Source organism: Suncus etruscus, chromosome 3 (assembly GCF_024139225.1).
Source record: "Suncus etruscus isolate mSunEtr1 chromosome 3, mSunEtr1.pri.cur, whole genome shotgun sequence".
Lineage (NCBI taxonomy): Eukaryota > Metazoa > Chordata > Mammalia > Eulipotyphla > Soricidae > Suncus > Suncus etruscus.
This window is the reverse complement of record NC_064850.1, coordinates 162,373,307-162,394,649: the sequence shown is the minus strand read 5'-3', so window position 1 is coordinate 162,394,649 and position 21,343 is coordinate 162,373,307. Positions and strand designations below refer to the sequence as shown.

The window sequence follows — 21,343 nt, the reverse complement described above, 5'->3', positions numbered from 1 at the left end:
GTAATTTTATTCATAATGGCAATTTATACCACACACTTTTATAAAAATGGGGTAGACTGAAACAGTTCAACAAGTCAAATCATCTCATTTATTCAAGTTGCCAGCAGTAGATATTGAATATCCACTTACAAAGTAAGGCTTTGCCCAGCAGAAAGAAAAGACCTTTCAATGGGGACAAATAACTTTTTATCATGTAGTAATATTTTAATTTTTATGTGTGTATTTTATGGCATTTAAGAATTTCCAATAAGTAAGTATAGGTTCTATAAGTGTCCCTTTTAATTCTACAAAATTTTAATTATAAAAGTAATCAATGATATTGAATTTCTCCAATGAAGATTTACATACATTATAATTCAGCTTTAGCTTCCACTAAAATCAGTATTATTTTCTAATATATGAATATCTCTTAGATTCAATTAATTGGAAACACATAGTTCTGTTAGTCCATTCCTATGAGTTGGAAGATATGTGGAATGGAAATAAAAGAAAAGGAAAAAAAGAGAAATGAGACCATTTCCTTCTGCACTTCAGTAATAATACATGGATAAAGTAAGTGTGCACTGAGGAAAAATAGTAAATACTTGTGTTTTGTCACTTTAATTAGCTTCCATGAGACTTCACCTAGGATAGTGAATGGACTCGTCCATGTTTAGAAATCATATCTCTAGTGATAATTTGCCTAAATACACCATTGTATAACCTTACCATTTATATTTTCTATGATCCGTCTCTAATACTACCAACTCTTAAACACATATTTCAATTTGAGCAAATTAGAGCATTCTGAAATTACAGGTAGAATACAGTCTCACTTTCATTACCCGTTAAAATGTCTTATTATAGATAATGGAAAACCTCCTACTTTGGTGACCAGCATGATTGACTACAACATGCCAATTACCATGGCCTATATGAAGCACATGAAATTGCAGCTGCTGAACTCCCAACAAGATGAGGTAAAATGAAAACATTTACATTTTTATCACTTACAAGTTGGAATGAAGTTTGATAACCATGACTATCCTATAAAGCATGACCATATTTTTGAAGATGGTAATTTATTTTTTAATCAAATGAGAATCTCCAGAATTGCACAGATGGAGAAACGGGCAGAAATGACTAATTCTAGATAGATTCCTGTTGTAACGTATCTACCATAATGTTAAATGAGAATTTGTTCATTCCAAAGAAATATTTGTTTTCTTTTTAATTTTATATTTCATAATTTACAAAGATATATTGGTGTTAAAAATATATGATATTGATACACAAACTGCTTCCACCACCAAGTACTCACACCTTACCACCTTCCTTATCTCTCTTCTACTCTGGTTTTCTTTCAGGAATACCCCATCTCCATCTCTGTTCTGTCATTAGTTCTTAATTTTTCTTAACCGATCATAGATTGAGTGAGCCTTAATAATAGGCCATAAATTTCATGAGAAAATATTCTCAGCTAATGAGTATTCTGGGAAACTCTAGTACTAAGGAGATTTTGTCTGGAAATTAGAAAAATGTAATTTTGGCCAATTCTTCAAGTATAGTAGTTTCTTTACCCAGTAAGACTATTGTTCATATTTATTTATTTTTCTCCTTTATTGCATTTTTTTTTTTTGGTTTTTGGGCCACACCGGCGGTGCTCAGGGGTTACTCCTGGCTGTCTGCTCAGAAATAGCTGCTGGCAGGCACGGGGACCATATGGGACACCGGGATTCGAACCAACCACCTTTGGTCCTGGATCGGCTGCTTGCAAGGCAAACGCCGCTGTGCTATCTCGCCAGGCCACTTCATTTTCTGAAGACAATTTGTAGTGATTCTTTTTCATTACAGATGTCTTGCTATTTAAAAATATTTTGTTTTATTTGTGTAGTAATAATCTAGCAATGTGTATTAGACACTAAATACATATATTCTGATTTTCTCTGGGATTCTGAGGACTTATTTTTGCTGAAGAATCTCAAAGACATGGACTAAGTTATATATGTGTTTTGTGACTTACAACTGTATTTGGACTTATAACTATAGACACAGTAGTTAGGTGATAAATTAGGTTTTAGTTATTAAATTATAGACACATTTAAGTGATTATATTAGGAATAGTTTCTTGGGTTACTAAATGTACTCCTTAAATTCTCTCTAGAATAAGAAAAATGCTGAACATTTTTTCAATTGAATTTCTGTTTTTTTTTTTTTTTTTATTTGAGCAGTTTGTCAAAATCGGGGTGAACTTGCTTTGCAAGTGTGAAATTCTTGGTTCCATTTTCTATAATATATGGCTAAAAAAACCACAGAGTTTGACCCACTAGAACAACTATAAATATAAAATAAAAATTATTTATGTTAATTTCATTACAAGGTAATTTATTCAGTCATACACTAAAATTTTTATTGATGTCCTGGTATTATTATATTCCATTAACTAGATAGGTAACTACTATTAACAGAAACTGAAATAGTAACAAATTAATTTTGTTAAAGACATGAGAATAAAAATTTTTATATCCACCCATGAGAATGAAAAATAATTCCTATAATTTATTACATAATTGAAAATAAATATAAGCTTATAAACTAGCTAGAACTGCCAAATTACTTTTTTGGGGAGCTGATACAAGTGTTAATATATTTTTCTCTTGGCTAAAAAGTAAGAAGATAACATTGTGCCAACTGTAGAACCACACATAAAAATTTTTCTAAAAACCTTAAGTATTTCACACAAAAGCTTTTTAAAATTTATAAATGAGTGAGAAAAGTAACTTTTCTCTACATTTTAAAAATAAATTGCCTAAAATAACTCATATAAATTACTAGTTTTAATATCTAAAAATTTTATAAACTGTAATTATTAAAAATGGAAAGTTAGGAAGCTGGGAGTTGGGTAAATTGCTTGCGTTTCACGTGGCCAACCCTTTAGATCTAGGACACTCATAAGATCCGAGAGCCCTACCAGGAGTAATCCCTGAGCTCAGAACTAAGAGTAGGCCCAGACCACAGCTGTGTATGGCCCCAAACCAACCCCCCCCCAAATTTAAAGTCAGGTTATTAATATAACTCAATGATAGAATAGTTGCCATACATATGAGAAACTCTGGGTTTAACAACCCCCCCCAAAAAAAAGAGAAAGGGAGAGATTGATGTGAAGAAAGTGATAAAGGTAAGTCATATGAAAGTGGAATTCAAGTGAGAGACAAATTTGTTATATTATATTTAGATAAGCATTGATTCAGTTAGGTCAACCAACATTTATTGAGATCAGTTAAATATCATCTTGCTCTGACTCATAAATTGAGGGGAAATGATAGATGGAACCAAGAACAAACAGTTGCATGAACATTGAGTGGAAATAAAAAAATGATCAGACCTAAATACCAAACCCAAAGTCAACAACAACAGAATCTACACACCCAACTTACAACAAGTTATATACAAAGGGTACCCATTAAACTAGCAGTCCAAGGAGTTAAGGGGGAGTATGGGATGCATGCTGGGAACAGGGGTGGAGGGAGGACAACACTGGTGGTTGGAATGACCCTAATTCATTGTCACTATGTACCTTAAATATAATAATGTAACTGTGAAAGACTTGTAATTCACATTGGTCACAATAAAATTATTTAAAATAAAAGAATTATTACTTAATACACCAAGTATCAGCATTAAATAAATTGACCATCTTGCATTTGATAAACTTACCTTCTAATGTGGCAAAAAATACAATCACATATAAAAATGCAACTAATAAAATACTAAATACTATTAGAGGAACTCAAAAGTCAGTTTCAGTTGCCTCAGGACTTGAATTTGGGGAAATAGGACTAAATCTTACAATTTGAAATACCTTTATTGAAACGGTATCATTTTAGAAAAATTAAAAGTATAACTTTCAAAGATTAAAAACTATACATAATTGGATATTGTGCAAAGTCCCTTTAGATATAGGAGCATGTTTGGTCAAAGTTGGGATAGAAAGATAACATAATTAAGCTGTACATTTTGATCAAAAGTAATGTGATATTATTCATATACATACATGTTTATTGGTTTGGAGGCTATACCCATTTGTACTCAGGGTATATTTCTAGCCTTATTTTCAGCGATCACTCCTGGAAGGGATTAGGGTACCATTGTGGTATTAGAGATTGAACCCAGAGTAGCTGTGTCAAGCAAATCAACACATCAGCTTTACTATCTCATTGACTCCAGGTTAACCAAATATTATTAGCGTTATTGTGGACTGTTTTTGTTTTTGTTTTTGTTTTGGTCACAACTGGCGGCCTTCCGGGGTTACTCCAGGTTCTGCACTTAGAAATCGTTCCACCCTTGGCAGGCTTGAGGGACCATATGGGATGCCAGAAATTGAACCTGGTTCGTCCTGTGTTGGGTGCTTGCAAGGCAAACACCCTAGCACTGTGCTATTGCTCCAGCCACCTATGTGGACTATTTTGTTGGAAAAAAATTAATTGAAAATGGGAAATATAGGGCCCGGAGAGATAGCACAGAGGCGTTTGCCTTGCAAGCAGCCGATCCAGGACCAAAGGGGGTTGGTTCGAATCCCGGTGTCCCATATGGTCCCCCGTGCCTGCCAGGAGCTATTTCTGAGCAGACAGCCAGGAGTAACCCCTGAGCACCGCCGGGTGTGGCCCAAAAACCAAAAAAGAAAAAAGAAAAAAAAAAGAAAATGGGAAATATAGATGCAGACAAGATCTTTGGTCCTGGTTACTGTGTTTGAATTTTACTACTGATATTTTTTAAGTATTGTAAGTCAATATAAAAGATCTTTATTGTTTTTTGGGAAGAGGAAACACAACTGGCTATGTTCAAGACTCAAGTGCTCAGGGATTACTCCTGGCAGGCTAAGGTCCAGTAGGGCATATGCAAAACAAATTCCTTACCCTCCTTTTACTATCTCCAGACCCCACAATTATTTATTTAAATTTAAATAGTGGTTTTAGAGATACCAGTAGAAATTTAATGACAGAAATTATGGTATGTTAAGCAAACCCTTTACTCAATTAATTTGAGAATCTGATCTTTGACTCTACTTTTAACTTTGTTTCCCCATAAACATGATTGAATTTAGGTGGCACCTGTGCATTTGGGCATGCGAGTTAAAATGAAACTCAATCCAGTTTCTAAATGGTATCTAGAATCATAAAACCAGAAATAACTAAATGAAGATCATCGTAATAATACCTGTGGGAACTTAGAAGCATTAATTCTAGAGTTCTAAAATGTATTTTCTGTCTTGTGGGATATACCTTCTTTCTAAGTACTCAAGCTGCCAGTTATTTATTACTGATTTCTCACATTTGAGCTGTCGGGAGAAACTAAAGAAACAAGAGCTAGTTGACAATATGAATCAGTATGGACTTCCATGGAGAAGTACCTGTTGTTGCCCTATAGATAACTTTTCTTTGATGATGCTTCCTCCAAGAGAATATGATGTCTAGGATGATTTGTAGTAATTCTAGGAACATATGTTTTAGTTTCATCTACTAATAGCTCACTTTTGGGGGTGTTTTATGTATAAAGAAAAGAAGATGATAGATTCTTGGGTCAGACAAGTAATAGATAAGAGTAAAACGAGGTCAGGTTATGAATGCATTTTGGGATTTTCTGAGAGATTCAATGCGGTGCAAAAGTCAGTCACTAATCAATAGTAACCACATTTAAAAGATCTTAGCAGGGAGGGTAAAATTGACATTAACTGGTATAAGAAAGAATGTAGGTCAAAAATAGTTGTACTATATAAGTTGTTCAATTTTGAGCTATTCATAATCAAATGAGTTTCAAGATCTTTATTGAATACCAGAGTTTGCAATTATTTGAACAATATAATTCAAAGGAAAGAACATATCTGAACATGAGACATTTAGATATTATTGTTAAATTGTATTTTAAACTATATGTGTGGAAACTATAACAGATTAAAAGTGTAAATAAAGGATCGATGTTTAATGTTACTGCATGTTAGAAAATGTCAATGTTATGGCATGTAGAAGATAAGAATCAGGAGATTATGAAGTAGATGCAAGTGTGTTAGCACGGAAATTAAGAGAGAATAAACTAGAAGACAACTGGAAAAATAGTTTCAAGTCATTTATAATAATCTTTAGTATCAACTCATCAAGATATAAAAATTATGAAATTTCCATAGGTTTAGCCTCATGGAAGTCCAGTGGCATTTTTGACAAGAGCAGTCTTTTATGGGGTGTTGGGATGAAAGCTTGACTAGAGTGGGTTGGATAGGAGAGAGAATTGGAGATAGCAATGTGTCTAGGAGAGTTTTGCTCTAGAGGAGAGCAGAAGATGCTATTAGCTATAGAAAGGAATAAGAACAATAATTTTTATTGTAGAACAAGAAGTGTTTGTTTTTATGTAATATATATGATAGCACATTTGTCTGTTATGTGAATCACTATGAAATATTAAGAGTGCAAGAAAATGGAGAAAGAATTGATGATGCATTTGTCGCTGTCATGACCTGCAAGATTTCTTGTTTAAAGTTGATATAAATGGCTTTAGAACAGAGCACAGAATGTTGGTAAAATGTATGAACATTTCCTTATGTTTATTCCTAATTTTTCAGCACAAAGGTAAGCAAGAATCTAAACAGATACTGAGTCTGAGAAATTATTAGGAGTCTGAAAAAAGAGGTTGATTAGGAAAATGAACATCTAAATGATAAAAACTAAATGGTCAATAAAATATGCCTCTTAAATATATATTTAGAATGAATCACTTATATTTGTTTTGTTTTTCGGGCCACTTCCGTTTGATGCTCAGGGGTTACTCCTGGCTAAGTGCTCAGAAATTGTCCCTGGCTTGTGGGGACCATATGAGACGCTGGGGGAATCGAACTGTGGCCCTTCCTTGGCTAGCGCTTGCAAGGCAGACACCTTACCTCTAGCGCCACCTCGCCGTGGCACCTAGAATGAATCATTTTAATGACTAATTGTTTTATGTTAAGCTGTTTAAGAAATTTTGAAGAGAAAATGAAATAAATTAGGTTTAGTATCAGGTTAAAATTATATAATTAACAATAAACAAATTAATTTTAAACACATTAGGAATTAAGTGTGATAATAAAGAAAAGTAGCTAGTCAATGAACAAGAGTTATTATGATCAGTGCTGGAAAGATAACACAGCATGTAAGGCATTTATCTTGCATGTGACCAATCCAGGTTTCATTCTTGGTGTCCCCTATAGTTTACTGGTGCCTGCCAGAAGTGAACATTGTCATATGTGGCTCAAAAACAAAAATAAAAAATATAAAAGAGAGAAATAATTGAATTATAATCTATGAATCACATTATGTGCAGGATGGAGACTTTGTTGCACGAGATAAAAAATACTAGTAAACTTGAGGTGATATGTATAGGGGAGATGCTTGAATTTTGTGCTAGTGGGCCCTGAAAGAGTTTTTAGTAATGGAATATCTAATACTGCACATGGAAATGAAATTTTGAAGTTCAGTGGAGGAAGAGATTTATTGAAGAAAAAGGACAGCTATTTCAAGTATACTAAAATTATTAGAGACTGGAGATGAATGATATTGAAATGACTGAACAGGAGCTTCAACAACACATAAATAAATGTGCAATACATGTCCACTGTGAATCCTAACTTGAGTTCCTTAATATGTGAAGGATTAAAAATTTATATTTTATAGATTCATCAACATGATATTTAATTCATTCATCATTGCTTTTCCAACTACATAATTTCAGGGGTATGTACTTTTTTATGTTATGGGATTATTTACACCGATTACAAAAGTTCCAGTAAAAACGAATTGCCTCTTCTCCAAAAGACTTTCAAACATTCTTCTTTCTATACTCCCTACTTTTCCTTGATAACTACTATAATTTTCACTGAATTAGGAAGTAGTTTAGGTGGATTATTTTCCGGTTTTCACTATTTATATTTCATATACTAGTTAAACCATCTAATAATTGTCTTCCTTCTTTATGCCATTTTCATAGTCACTGAAATGATGTTTATATTGTTTTAAGGCAGGGCATTGTTCCAGTGAGTATACATATACAGTTTCTTTATTCAGTAATCTCTAAATGAACATTTAGGTTTATTCTACTTCTTTGCTATTGTGAATAATGGCGCTATGAATATAGAACTCCAAATATCTTTTTAATTACTGTTTTCTTTTTCTTTAGATATACAATGAAAATTTACATCTGTGGAATGATAGCAGGAACTATACTTTTATATTTTTATATTGTTTCTTACATATTTGAATTCTTTCTGTAAAATGGTTTTCTCTTTATTTGAATATGAAAAAGAAAAGTTTTGAATTAACAAAGCATACTCTAATGATAAAATTAGCATATAACTAGATATTTGAAGCTAAGTTAATTTAATTTTAGATCTCAAGGTTTCCTTATCTACAAAATAATTTAAATTTTATTACAGACTATTTTGTTGAATACCATTAATATAAATCAAGTGAGGTGGTATAATCTAATGGGGGATTAGATAATATTTTCTGTTTGTTTTTTTAATTCTTTCTAACTTAACAATTGAAGATAATCATCTATTTCTCAGTATTCTGTGGATTAGAATTTTAAGCAGGCCTCTTCTAGTGAATTGCTTTTATTTATTTATTTATTTATTTATTTATTTATTTAATAACATGTATTTAAGCACCGTGGTTACAAACTATGTTCATAGTTGAGTTTCAGTTATTGTCTGTACACCACTCTTCACCTTTATAACTTTACTCGCCACAGTGTTCCCTATTTCCCTTCTCCCTGACTCCCTGTTTGTCCTCAGGACAGGTATTCTAATTTTCTCTTCACTATCATTGTCATGGTAGTTGTTGGTGCAGTTATTTCTCTGTGATCACCACTCTTTGTGATAAGCTTCATATCAATGGCTGGTCCTTTTGGCCTTCATTTCTATTGTCTCTGGATATTATATCATATTGTCTTTTATTTTTCTTAAATCTCACAAATGAGTGACTATTCTGTTTGTCTCTCTCCCTCTGATTCTTTTCACTCAGCATAATAGTTTCCATATTCATCAATGTATAGGTAAAGGTCATGGCTTCACTTTTTTTTAACAGCTGCATATCCATTGTGTAGATATACCGCGATTTCTTTTTTTTTTTAATTTTTTTTTATTTAAACACCTTGATTACATACATGATTGTGTTTGGGTTTCAGTCATAAAAGGAACACCACCCATCACCAGTGCAACATTCCCATCACCCAAGTCCCAAATCTCCCTCCTCCCCACCCAACCCCCGCCTGTACCCTAAACAGGCTCTACATTTCCCTCATACATTCTCAATATTAGGACAGTTCAAAATGTAGTTATTTCTCTAACTAAACTCATCACTCTTTGTGGTGAGCTTCCTGAGGTGAGCTGGAACTTCCAGCTCTTTTCTCTTTTGTGTCTGAAAATTATTATTACAAGGGTGTCTTTCATTTTTCTTAAAACCCATAGATGAGTGAGACCATTCTGCGTTTTTCTCTCTCTCTCTGACTTATTTCACTCAGCATAATAGATTCCATGTACATCCATGTATAGGAAAATTTCATGACTTCATCTCTCCTGACAGCTGCATAATATTCCATTGTGTATATGTACCACAGTTTCTTTAGCCATTCGTCTGTTGAAGGGCATCTTGGTTGTTTCCAGAGTCTTGCTATGGTAAATAGAGCTGCAATGAATATAGGTGTAAGGAAGGGGTTTTTGTATTGTATTTTTGTGTTCCTAGGGTATATTCCTAGGAGTGGTATAGCTGGATCGTATGGGAGCTCGATTTCCAGTTTTTGGAGGAATCTCCATATCGCTTTCCATAAAGGTTGAACTAGACAGCATTCCCACCAGCAGTGGATAAGAGTTCCTTTCTCTCCACATCCCCGCCAACACTGTTTATTCTCATTCTTTGTGATGTGTGCCATTCTCTGGGGTGTGAGGTGGTATCTCATCGTTGTTTTGATTTGCATCTCCCTGATGATTAGTGATGTGGAACATTTTTTCATGTGTCTTTTGGCCATGCGTATTTCTTCTTTGTCAAAGTGTCTGTTCATTTCTTCTCCCCATTTTTTGATGGGGTTAGATGTGTTTTTCTTGTAAAGTTCTGTCAGTGCCTTGTATATTTTGGAGATTAGCCCCTTATCTGATGGGTATTGGGTGAATAGTTTCTCCCACTCAGTGGGTGGCTCTTGTATCCTGGGCACTATTTCCTTTGAGGTGCAGAAGCTTCTCAGCTTAATATATTCCCATCTGTTAATCTCTGCTTTCACTTGCTTGGAGAGTGCAGTTTCCTCCTTGAAGATGCCTGTAATGTCCTGTAGTGTTTTGCCTATGTGCTGTTCTATATATCTTATGGTTTTGGGGCTGATATCGAGGTCTTTAATCCATTTGGATTTTACCTTTGTACATGATGTTAGCTGGGGGTCTAAGTTTAATTTTTTGCAAGTGGCTATCCAATTGTGCCAACACCACTTGTTGAAGAGGCTTTCCCTGCTCCATTTAGGATTTCCTGCTCCTTTATCAAAAATTAGATGGTTGTATCTCTGGGGAACATTTTCTGAGTATTCAAGCCTATTCCACTGATCTGAGGACCTATCCTTATTCCAATACCATGCTGTTTTGATAACTGTTGCTTTGTAGTACAGTTTAAAGTTGGGAAAAGTAATTCCTCCCATATTCTTTTTCCCAATGATTGCTTTAGCTATTCGAGGGTGTTTATTGTTCCAAATGAATTTCAAAAGTGTCTGATCCACTTCTTTGAAGAATGTCATGGGTATCTTTAGAGGGATGGCATTAAATCTGTATAATGCCTTGGGGAGTATTGACATTTTGATGATGTTAATCCTGCCAATCCATGAGCAGGGTATGTGTTTCCATTTCCGTGTGTCCTCTCTTATTTCTTGGAGCAGAGTTTTATAGTTTTCTTTGTATAGGTCCTTCACATATTTAGTCAAGTTGATTCCAAGATATTTGAGTTTGTGTGGTACTATTGTGAATGGGGTTGTTTTCTTAATGTCCATTTCATCCTTATTACTATTGGTATATAGAAAGGCCATTGATTTTTGTGTGTTAATTTTGTAGCCTGCCACCTTGCTATATGAGTCTATTGTTTCTAGAAGCTTTTTGATAGAGTCTTTAGGGTTTTCTAAGTAGAGTATCATGTCATCTGCAAACAGTGAGAGCTTGACTTCTTCCTTTCCTATCTGGATTCCCTTGATATCCTTTTCTTGCCTAATCGCTATAGCAAGTACTTCCAGTGCTATGTTGAATAGGAGTGGTGAGAGAGGACAGCCTTGTCTTGTGCCAGAATTTAGAGGGAAGGCTTTCAGTTTTTCTCCATTGAGGATAATATTTGCCACTGGCTTGTGGTAGATGGCCTTCACTATATTGAGAAAGGTTCCCTCCATTCCCATCTTGCTGAGAGTTTTGATCAAGAATGGGTGTTGGACCTTATCAAATGCTTTCTCTGCATCTATTGATATGATCATGTGGTTTTTATTTTTCTTGTTATTGATGTTGTGTATTATGTTGATAGATTTACGGATGTTAAACCAGCCTTGCATTCCTGGGATGAAACCTACTTGATCATAGTGGATGATCTTCTTAACGAGGCATTGAATCCTATTTGCAAGGATTTTGTTGAGGATCTTTGCATCTGCATTCATCAGTGATATTGGTCTGTAATTTTCTTTTTTGGTAGCGTCTCTGTCTGGTTTAGGTATCAAGGTGATGTTGGCTTCATAAAAGCTATTTGGAAGTGTTTCTGTTTGTTCAATTTCATGAAAGAGTCTTGCCAAGATTGGCAGTAGTTCCTCTTGGAAAGTTTGATAGAATTCATTAGTGAATCCATCTGGACCTGGGCTTTTGTTTTTCGGCAGACATTTGATTACTGTTTTAATTTCATCAATGGTGATGGGGGTGTTTAGATATGCTACATCCTCTTCCTTCAACCGTGGAAGATTATAAGAGTCCAAGAATTTATCCATTTCTTCCAGGTTCTCATTTTTAGTGGCGTAGAGTTTTTCAAAGTAGTTTCTGATTACCCTTTGAATCTCTGTCATATCAGTAGTGATCTCTCCTTTTTCATTCCTGATACGAGTTATCAAGTTTCTCTCTCTCTCTTTCTTTGTTAGGTTTGCCAGTGGTCTATCAATCTTGTTTATTTTTTCAAAGAACCAACTTCTGCTTTCGTTGATCTTTCGGATTGTTTTTTGAGTTTCCACTTCGTTAATTTCTGCTCTCAGCTTTGTTATTTCCTTCTGTCTTCCTATTCTTGGGTCCTTTTGTTGAGCATTTTCTAGTTCTATTAGCTGTGTCATTAAGCTACTCAGGTAAGCTCCTTCTTCCTTCCTGATGTGTGCTTGCAAAGCTATAAATTTTCCTCTCAGTACTGCTTTTGCTGTGTCCCATAAGTTCTGAGAGTTTGTGTCTTTATTGTCATTTGTTTCCAGGAACCTTTTTATTTCCTCCTTGATTTCATCTCGGACCCACTGGTTATTGAGCATGAGGCTGTTTAACTTCCAGGTGTTAAAGTGTTTCTTCTGAGTCCCTTTGGAGTTCACAAATAATTTCAGAGCCTTGTGGTCAGCGAAGGTAGCCTGCAAAATTTCTATCCTCTTGATCTTATGGAGGTATGTTTTATGTGCCAGCATGTAGTCTATCCTGGAGAATGTCCCATGTACATTGGAGAAGAATGTGTATCCAGGTTTCTGGGGATGGAGTGTCCTATATATATCCACTAGGCCTCTTTCTTCCATTTCTCTCCTCAGGTCTAGTATATTCTTGTTGGGTTTCAGTCTGGTTGACCTGTCAGTGTTGACAAAGCCGTGTTAAGGTCCCCCACAATTATTGTGTTGTTGTTGATATTATTTTTCAGATTTGTCAACAGTTGTATTAAATATTTTGCTGGCCCCTCATTCGGTGCATATATGTTTAGGAGAGTGAATTCTTCCTGCTCTACGTACCCCTTGATTAATATAAAATGTCCGTCTTTGTCCCTTACAACCTTCCTGAGTATAAAGTTTGCATTATCTGATATTAGTATGGCCACTCCAGCTTTTTTATGGGTGTTGTTTGCTTGGATAACTTTTCTCCAGCCTTTTATTTTGAGTCTATGTTTGTTCTGACTATTCAGGTGCGTTTCTTGTAGGCAGCAGAAGGTTGGATTGAGTTTTTTGATCCATTTAGCCACTCTGTGTCTCTTAACTGGTGCATTTAGTCCATTGACGTTGAGAGAAAGAATTGTCCTGGGATTTAACGCCATCTTTATTTCAAAATTTGGTGTGTCTTTTGGGTAGTCTTGTCTTAGATTAGGTCTTTCAGTTTTTCTCTTAAGACTGGTTTTGTGTCTGTGAAGTTTCTGAGCTGTTTTTTGTCTGTGAAACCATGTATTCTTCCATCAAACCGGAAAGTGAGTTTTGCTGGGTATAGTATTCTGGGTGAAGCATTCATTTCATTCAGTCTTGTCACAATATCCCACCACTGCTTTCTGGCATTGAGCGTTTCTGGTGACAGGTCTGCTGTAAATCTCAGGGAAGCTTGCTTGAACATGATTTCCCCTTTTGATCTTGCTGTTTTCAGAATTCTGTCTCTATCTGTGGGATTTGTCATTGTGACTAGGATGTGTCTTGGGGTGGTTTTTCTGGGGTCTCTTTTGGTTGGTACTCTTCGGGCATGCAGGATTTGATCACATATATTCTTTAGCTCTGGAAGTTTCTCTTTAATGATGTTCTTGACCATTGATTCTTCCTGGAAATTTTCTTCCTGGGTCTCTGGGACTCCAATGATTCTTAAGTTGTTTCTGTTGATCTTATCATAGACTTCTATTTTCGTCTGTTCCCATTCTTTGACTAATTTTTCCATTGTCTGCTCATTTGCTTTAAATTTTTTGTCCAATCTCTCCTGCTGTATGGAATTGTTATGTATCTCATCTTCCACAGCACCAAGTCTATTCTCAGCTTCTGATACCCTGTCCCAGAGCTTATCCATTTTGTCATTCACTTTGTTTACTGACTTTTTCAGTCCTGTTAGTTGACATGTTATTTCAGTTTGGAGTTTTGTCATTTCTGCCTTCATATTTTCTTGGTTCTTATTAGTGTTCTGTTCAACTCGATCCATGGTTTCTTGGAGTCTGTTGAGCACCTTCCATATTGCTAGTCTAAAGTCCTTATCTGAGAGGTTGATTAGTTGTTCAGTCATTATCTGGTCCTCAGAATTGTCATCTTCATTCTCTATGTCTGATGCTGGCCTGCGTTGTTTCCCCATTGTCACACTTCTATTGTGGGTTTTTCTACGTGTTTTGGTGGTATTCATTGTCTATATGATGTAGGCAGCACACTCCTCTGGCTCCTCCCTTTCTGGATGGGCTGACTTGCCTCTAAGGGAGGGGAGTCCTCCGTGGATGAAGCCTCACACTGGGTCAAATCTTAGGCCCGAGCATGCAACAGAGAAGACAGTCCAGAGAGAAATGTTTGCTTCTGTGATATAGTGCCGTTCTTAGTGTGATTTTTCCTTCTTGTTGCAATGGAGTTCTTTCCTTAGAAAGAGTGCACGGCCGCGTAGCGAAGCGGAGCGGCCGTGCTCCTCTGAGCCTCTTTTTGCCCCACTCGCAAGAGTTTCACGCAAGAGGACAGTAGACAGACATAGACAGGTCACACTCACAGTCTTTCACAGCTGAGCCCCACTGGGTCGGTGTACTTTCGCGGATTTTCCCCGCCTGGTGTCACACACAGGGAGCCAGCTTTTGCAAAGGTTAGCCGGTTTTTATGCTCTGAAGTCCCTCCCTCATACCGCGATTTCTTTAGCCACTCATCAGTTGTCATTAATCTGGGTTGTTTTCAGATTCTGGCTATTGTAATAGCACTGCAATGAACTTAGGAGTGCAGAGGGCATTTTTTGCATTGTGTTTTTGTGTTTCTAGTTTATATCCCTAGTAGTGGTATTGTTGGATTATATGAGAGCTCAATTTCCATTTTTTTGAGGAATAGCCATAATTTTTTTCTAGAAAGGTTGGTCTAGACATTTCCACTAGCAGTGAAGTTTCTTCTGCATCTATGCCAACATGGTTGTTCTTTCTTATTATTTGTAGTATTTGCCAGAAAATTTACTTGATTATATTCACCTTGTAGCTAAATAAGCTAAGTAGCCAAAGAAAACTTCAACTAAATGTCTGCCTTTTTGACATTCCTTAATATTATCTCTCACAGCATGTGAGGGTTTCCTCACAGCATGACGATCTGAGTATTCTTCAATTCCGTATATGGCAGCTGATATATCCCAAGGATAGGAAGAAGTTCCCTAATCATCTGAAAATCATCTGCTCATTCTGTTTCACAAAAATACAATACAGAACCATTGTGAAGGAAAATAAATACTTTCTCTTAAGTTGGGAAACAGCATCTTCTGAAAGAGTGAAGAAATGGACCAAAGGCAGACATCTTTTGAGACTTCAGGCCTTTGTGTTCAGAAATCATTCCTGACAGGGCTCTGAGACCATATGTGATATTAGGGATCAAACCTGGGTTTGCTACATTCATGGTAGATGCCTTATTACTATCTCTACTGACATTTTTAAAGAGGACAAGGCCATAAATATTTAATATTTGTTCTAATTTTTAGCATTTAAAGTTTTGTGAAACAGAATTCTATGTTCTGTGGTGCTTGATTTTGCTTTCATTAGTTCATATGATTCACATAAGCTATAAGCACAATTTATAGGAAATAAAAATTTTAATCAAACGTTCACAGAAAAAAATCTTGGTGAGTTCTCTAAAAAAGTAAGTCAAATAAATACAGTATCTCAATCAAGTTTTCTTATTATTCATCTTCATCTTCATATTGATAAGAAAATATTCATAAATATTTTATTTTGTATAATTTGCTATTTTTAAAAGCCAATAATTTAATCCTCTAGTGAAGTTACAAGATAAGTAAAGTTCTTCATAAATTTAAGCACTTGGAAATTTGATATTCTAATAAGGACTAGAATTGCAAGGGTAAATTATGTTTCATTGAAAATCATAGAGGAAAATATTTAAAATAGTCACAAGTTATTGAACCACTTATTATGATAAATACTTTTAAATGATTTTAAAACAATAAATTACACAAGATTTTTGTTACATAACCTAAAAAGAAATATTAGTTAAAAAATTTAGTCTCCTGACCACATTTCTTAAAATGTATAAGTGTCATTTAGTGGTGAGAAAATTTATACTGTGCTAGCAGTTTATATAATCATGCCCTAAAACAAAAGTGGTAACCTTGCCCCTAATTACCTTTCTTTTTTTTTGTTTTTGTTTTTTTTTTTTTTTTTTTGAGTTATTTGGGCCATACCCAGCAATGCTCAGGGGTTACTCCTGGCTGTCTGCTCAGAAACAGCTCCTGGTAGGCACGGGGGACCATATGGGACACCGGGATTCGAACCAACCACCTTTGGTCCTGGATCGGCTGCTTGCAAGGCAAACGCTGCTGTGCTATCTCTCCGGGCCCTAATTACCTTTCTTTAAACTGACACAGACATGAAATTTCTTGTAGAACATACATGTTTAACACATAAATACATGTTTTATATAAGGTACATAAAAGTGTATAGTCATATATGTTTATGAAAATTATATAAAATATATTATAAAACTATTTTACTAGATTACATATGTAAGTTATATTACAAATGCTTATTATTGACTTTATTTAGGATAAACAACTATTTTGCATATTTAGAATTGAAGAAATGGTATGATTTCAGGAGAAGGGGTAAAAATTTTGGTCTGTGGCTAATTCTCCAGAGTCACAAAGTGACTTTTTCTTACTTACTTGATAATGTGGTAGTATAACACTATTGTATTGAGTAAGTAAAGAAGGGACACCAAAATCATCTTCATATTTAAACTGTGAATGAGAATACCAGTTTGTTCTCTTATGAAAATGTTCCATTCAGGGCACACAATATGATTCTATAATTTAGAGTTGCCATACAGGAGTAAGGTTACTAGGTGAATCCCTGGTGCCTCCACATGTGCTTGTTATGGTCCTGGAGGCTCTGCTTTTTGGACCTGACAAATAAGCTGTCTGATTTTCCAGTGGATATGTACACAACGTCTGTTCTTGCCAAAGCTTGGTGTGTGAAAGCATTACAACCAAAGGAAGTTCAATCCTGATAAGCATTGGAGCCAAAGACTTAGTGCTCTAGTCAGAAAGTGTAGCCATTGGCATGTGCATTGGGGTGATCCCTGGTCATCCAACTAGCAGAAACCAGGAAGCAAAACAAGTAAAAAATAACGTGATTTCTGGTAAATAAAGTGCAAGCACCACAAGAAAGTATATGACAGAAAGTGAGGAGTGCTCTAGCCAAGCACTGCAACCTGATGTGTGATCTCTGGAAAACACCACAACTAAAATATTTAAGCTTGTGTGTGACCCCTGCTCACCATCATTAACAACACTAGCTGAGAAAAGAGAAGTAGGGAGGGGAAGGGAAAATAAACAGCCTAAATGTTCTTGTTTTTCTTTTTAACTACAGCAATTTCTTGACTGAATTAGAGATATAATTTATATAGCAAATATGGGATTGGGGAGGTAGTACATACACTTACCTTGTATGTGCTTACTCTTGTTTGATCTTTAGCATTTAATTACGCAACCAAGAATTATCCCTGAGCATATAACAAGGAGTAAGCCCTGAGCACCACTGGAGTATAGTCCCAAAACAATGATTTACCACAATAACATTATGAAGCAAAGATAACTCTTTATATTTGAAGAAGCTATTTTCTCCAGACAGGGCTATTTCTTACCCATTCTGTTCTAACATATAAATGAATTTCAACTTAATATGCATTTCAATAACTGAAAATAAGTCACTTGACTATTCTGTGCATCAGTTTCTCAATGCCAAATTTCTAAATGCTGGCAAATCATGGTTGTAATCAAGATTAAACAAATATAAACAACAATGTTTATGATACAAGTAGTCTTACTCTACTACTGTTCTTGCATATACTATATAGAAATAGATATTAATTATTGAGTCCTGGATGGTTGTGGATAATGGTGAGATGGAGGGTGAGACCTTTCTCCGCATGCCCAGGCCATGAGCCTGCAACCCCCTTCTGCCAGCGGGTCTGCATGTTCTGGGTGGCAGCAAGGAAATGATCCACAGGCAGTCAGGTTTCAGAAGACATAAAGTTTTATTGATAATAGGCCACATGTGTGACTTCTCAGCTAAACTTTTTTTTTCAGTCATGCAAAGAACACCCCCCTTCACCAGTGCAACATTCCTATCACCAATGTCCCAGAGTTCCCTCCTCTCAACCTACCCTCACCTGTACTCTAGACAGGCTTCTACTTACCTCGTTCATTCACTTTGTTATGGTAGTTCTCAATGTAGTTATTTCTCTAACAACACTCATCATTCTTTGTGGTGAGCTTCATGTAGAGCTGGACCTTCCAGCCCTCCTCTCTTTTGTCTCTGAGAATTAATGCAAAAATATCTTCTATTTTTCTTAAAACCCATAGATGAGTGAGACTATTCTGAGTTTTTCTCTCTCCCTCTGACTTATTTCACTCAGCATAATAGATTCCATGTACATCCATGTATAGAAAAATTTCATGACTTCATCTCCTTAAGGCTGCATAATATTCCATTGTGTATATGTATCACAGTTTCTTTATCCATTCATCTGTTGAAGGGCATCTTAACTGTTTCCAGAGTCTGGCTAAACTTTTAAGCAGCCTCTATAAGCAGTCCTGAACTTAAATGTGTCCTTGATATCTCTCCATCCTGCTAACTTCTCCAGCTGCTTCTTCCTGAATCTCTCTCAATCCCCTTTATACCTCTGAGGCAATCCTTTTGTTACCTTCCAAAGATCCCTCCCAGAAATGGGCTGGTCTTACCATCAGGTAACATTACACAGGAAGATGGGGAATGTACTACATTAATGCTAAATTTTCAAATAAAGATTTTACAAATTAATGCCAATCTTAAACACAACATTCCTCAGACTTCCCTGACTACAAAATTGTATCATTTGTCTAAATATTAGGTTTAGGTCATACTTGAAAGTCTTGAATTGTTTTAAAAACTGATCTGTTGCCATTTTAACCATTTTTAACTAGATTTTGATTCAATTGACTCTAGAATTTCTTTTTATGATTTCAGTACAATTTATATTATTTGTAAGGAAAGAAATGCTTGCTAAGATAACCTTGTTCTTAAGTGAGTGCAGATTTTAATATAGTCATTTAAACTTGTCTCGTACAAATCCATTCTGTTTGCCAATTAAAAATCATGGTTATTTCTTATTGCATTCAAACATTTTACTGCCAACATTCTTTTTTTGTATTTATTTCTTTTTCTTTTTTGTATATCTTTATTTAAACACATTGATTACAAACATGATTGTGGTTGGGTTTTAGTCATATAAAGAAACACCCACCTTTACCAATGTAACATTCCCATCACCAATGCCCTAAATTTCTCTCTTCCCCACCCCCTGCCTGTATTTGAGCCAGGCTTTTCACTTTCTTCATTCATTCTTATTGTTATGATAGTTGTCAGTGTAGTTATTTCTCTAACTATGCTACTTACAAGATTCTATTTGTCATTTATTTAATCATAAGATGTATTTCTCTTATGTTTTGTAATCATCTATTTTATGTTTGTACATGGACAGAAAATTTTTACAAGTCTTGCAATTCCTTAAAGAGATATTTTATTTTGATTATCTATTATTAGTAAACAGTTTAGCACATTTTACTGTTTCATATAACCTTACTAGCCAAACTTGAATTTATTCATTTGAAAATTTTATGTACAGATTTTTTAATAATGCTCAATATTTTAAAACTATTTTCAGGATGAAAGTTCAATAGAAAGTGATGAATTTGATATGAGTGATTCAACACGGATGTCAGCTGTGAACTCTGATCTTAGCTCCAATCTTGAGGAAAGAATGCAAAGTCCCCAGACTCTCCATGGCCAGCAAGATGGTAAGCCTTTATAATGAGATAAATAGATCAGTGAAAAAAACAATAAAACCTTGAAATAACAGAAGTAACAGCTACCTCTTGTATCAACAGCAGCAAAAATTTATAAAGACATTTTTAGTGTACTTTGGTTATATTATCAATTTAATTATTTTTGAATCCAAAGGTTTCCTTCAAACTAGGATGACAGATTGATTTAAAATACTGTTATAAATGATAATATTATTGATGATAAAATTTTAACTAGCCTTTTTCCCCTTAACTTAAAATGAGTTATATCTGTGTATGTTGGGCTCGTACAAAGTTTTCTAGCTTTGATTTCTGGACCTGTAGTTCTAGTCAAATTTAAAGTTTAAAAATGATCAAAGGAGCAATTTGAGATTTGGTTGTTCCTTAAACAAAGTTGTAACAGGTTATTTTATCAGAGATATTTTACTGGATAGACATTTGGTAAGATTACTTGTTTCAAGAAGAGGAAGATTTATGAATTTTTTACTTCTAGGTCTGTTGTAAATTCCTTATTTCATTGTTCTTGAAGGAAGAAAACAATATATAGTGGAAGTCATTTTATTTATTTATTTATTTACTTATTTTACTTACTCTTGCTTCTATGCTCAGAGATCTCACATGGTGGACTTTGGGAACCATTTGGGGTACCAGGGATGAAGATCAGGTCTGATCTATACAGGGCAAGCAACTTACTCATGGTACTATCTGTGGAATTCATCTTTATATTTAAAACTTTAGGCCTAATATTTAAAATTTACCATTGTAAATGTTTTTTTGTAAGTATAAAGTTATACATGATAAAAATGTACCTTACTTGGGTGATTATGAATGAAAATTAGGACCTAACAAGTTTACTAACACATTTCTTCCAAATTAAATTTTTATTCATGTTATTTATAAGTTTACACACATTTTAAAACATGGGGTGAAAGGGAGAAATTTCTTTGCTTTCTCTGATACTATTAAAAATTTACTGATACTTCTTCATTCCTACCTCCGCATACTTTCCTTATGTTCTTAAGATGTTAAATTTTTAGCTTGTGACCTGGAAGGCAGTACTGAATTCAGAGCCGCATGCACCACATATGAGTACTTTGGTTGGTTCCTCACACCATGTGGGCCCCCACCATTTCTGAGTGTAGCCCTGGAAAATCCTGAGCACTCCTAGGGTAAACATGGTGGTCCCTAGTACAGCAGAGCATAAACATCGATCCATCCAGTCTAACTGATGGAATATCATGAGAAGTAGCCCTTTGATCCATGAGCAATGTTTTCGAGTCTCCTCACATCCCTCTTCCACCACCATACCAGAAATAGCAATATTTTTTGTTTGATTTTTTGGTT

The 21,343-nt window shown here is 35.0% G+C and overlaps 1 protein-coding gene across 6 annotated transcripts in view; it reads left to right on the top strand.

Annotated features, from left to right (window-relative positions):
• Window positions 1–21,343, top strand: part of NOL4 (nucleolar protein 4) — a 332,223-nt gene that overhangs the window by 109,228 nt on the left and 201,652 nt on the right. For all 6 annotated transcript variants that reach the window (XM_049769656.1, XM_049769653.1, XM_049769651.1 and 3 more), the window contains 2 exons: window positions 847–959; window positions 19,861–19,993. In XM_049769656.1, the coding sequence (XP_049625613.1) occupies window positions 847–959; window positions 19,861–19,993 (246 nt within the window). The remainder of the gene's footprint in view (window positions 1–846; window positions 960–19,860; window positions 19,994–21,343) is intronic.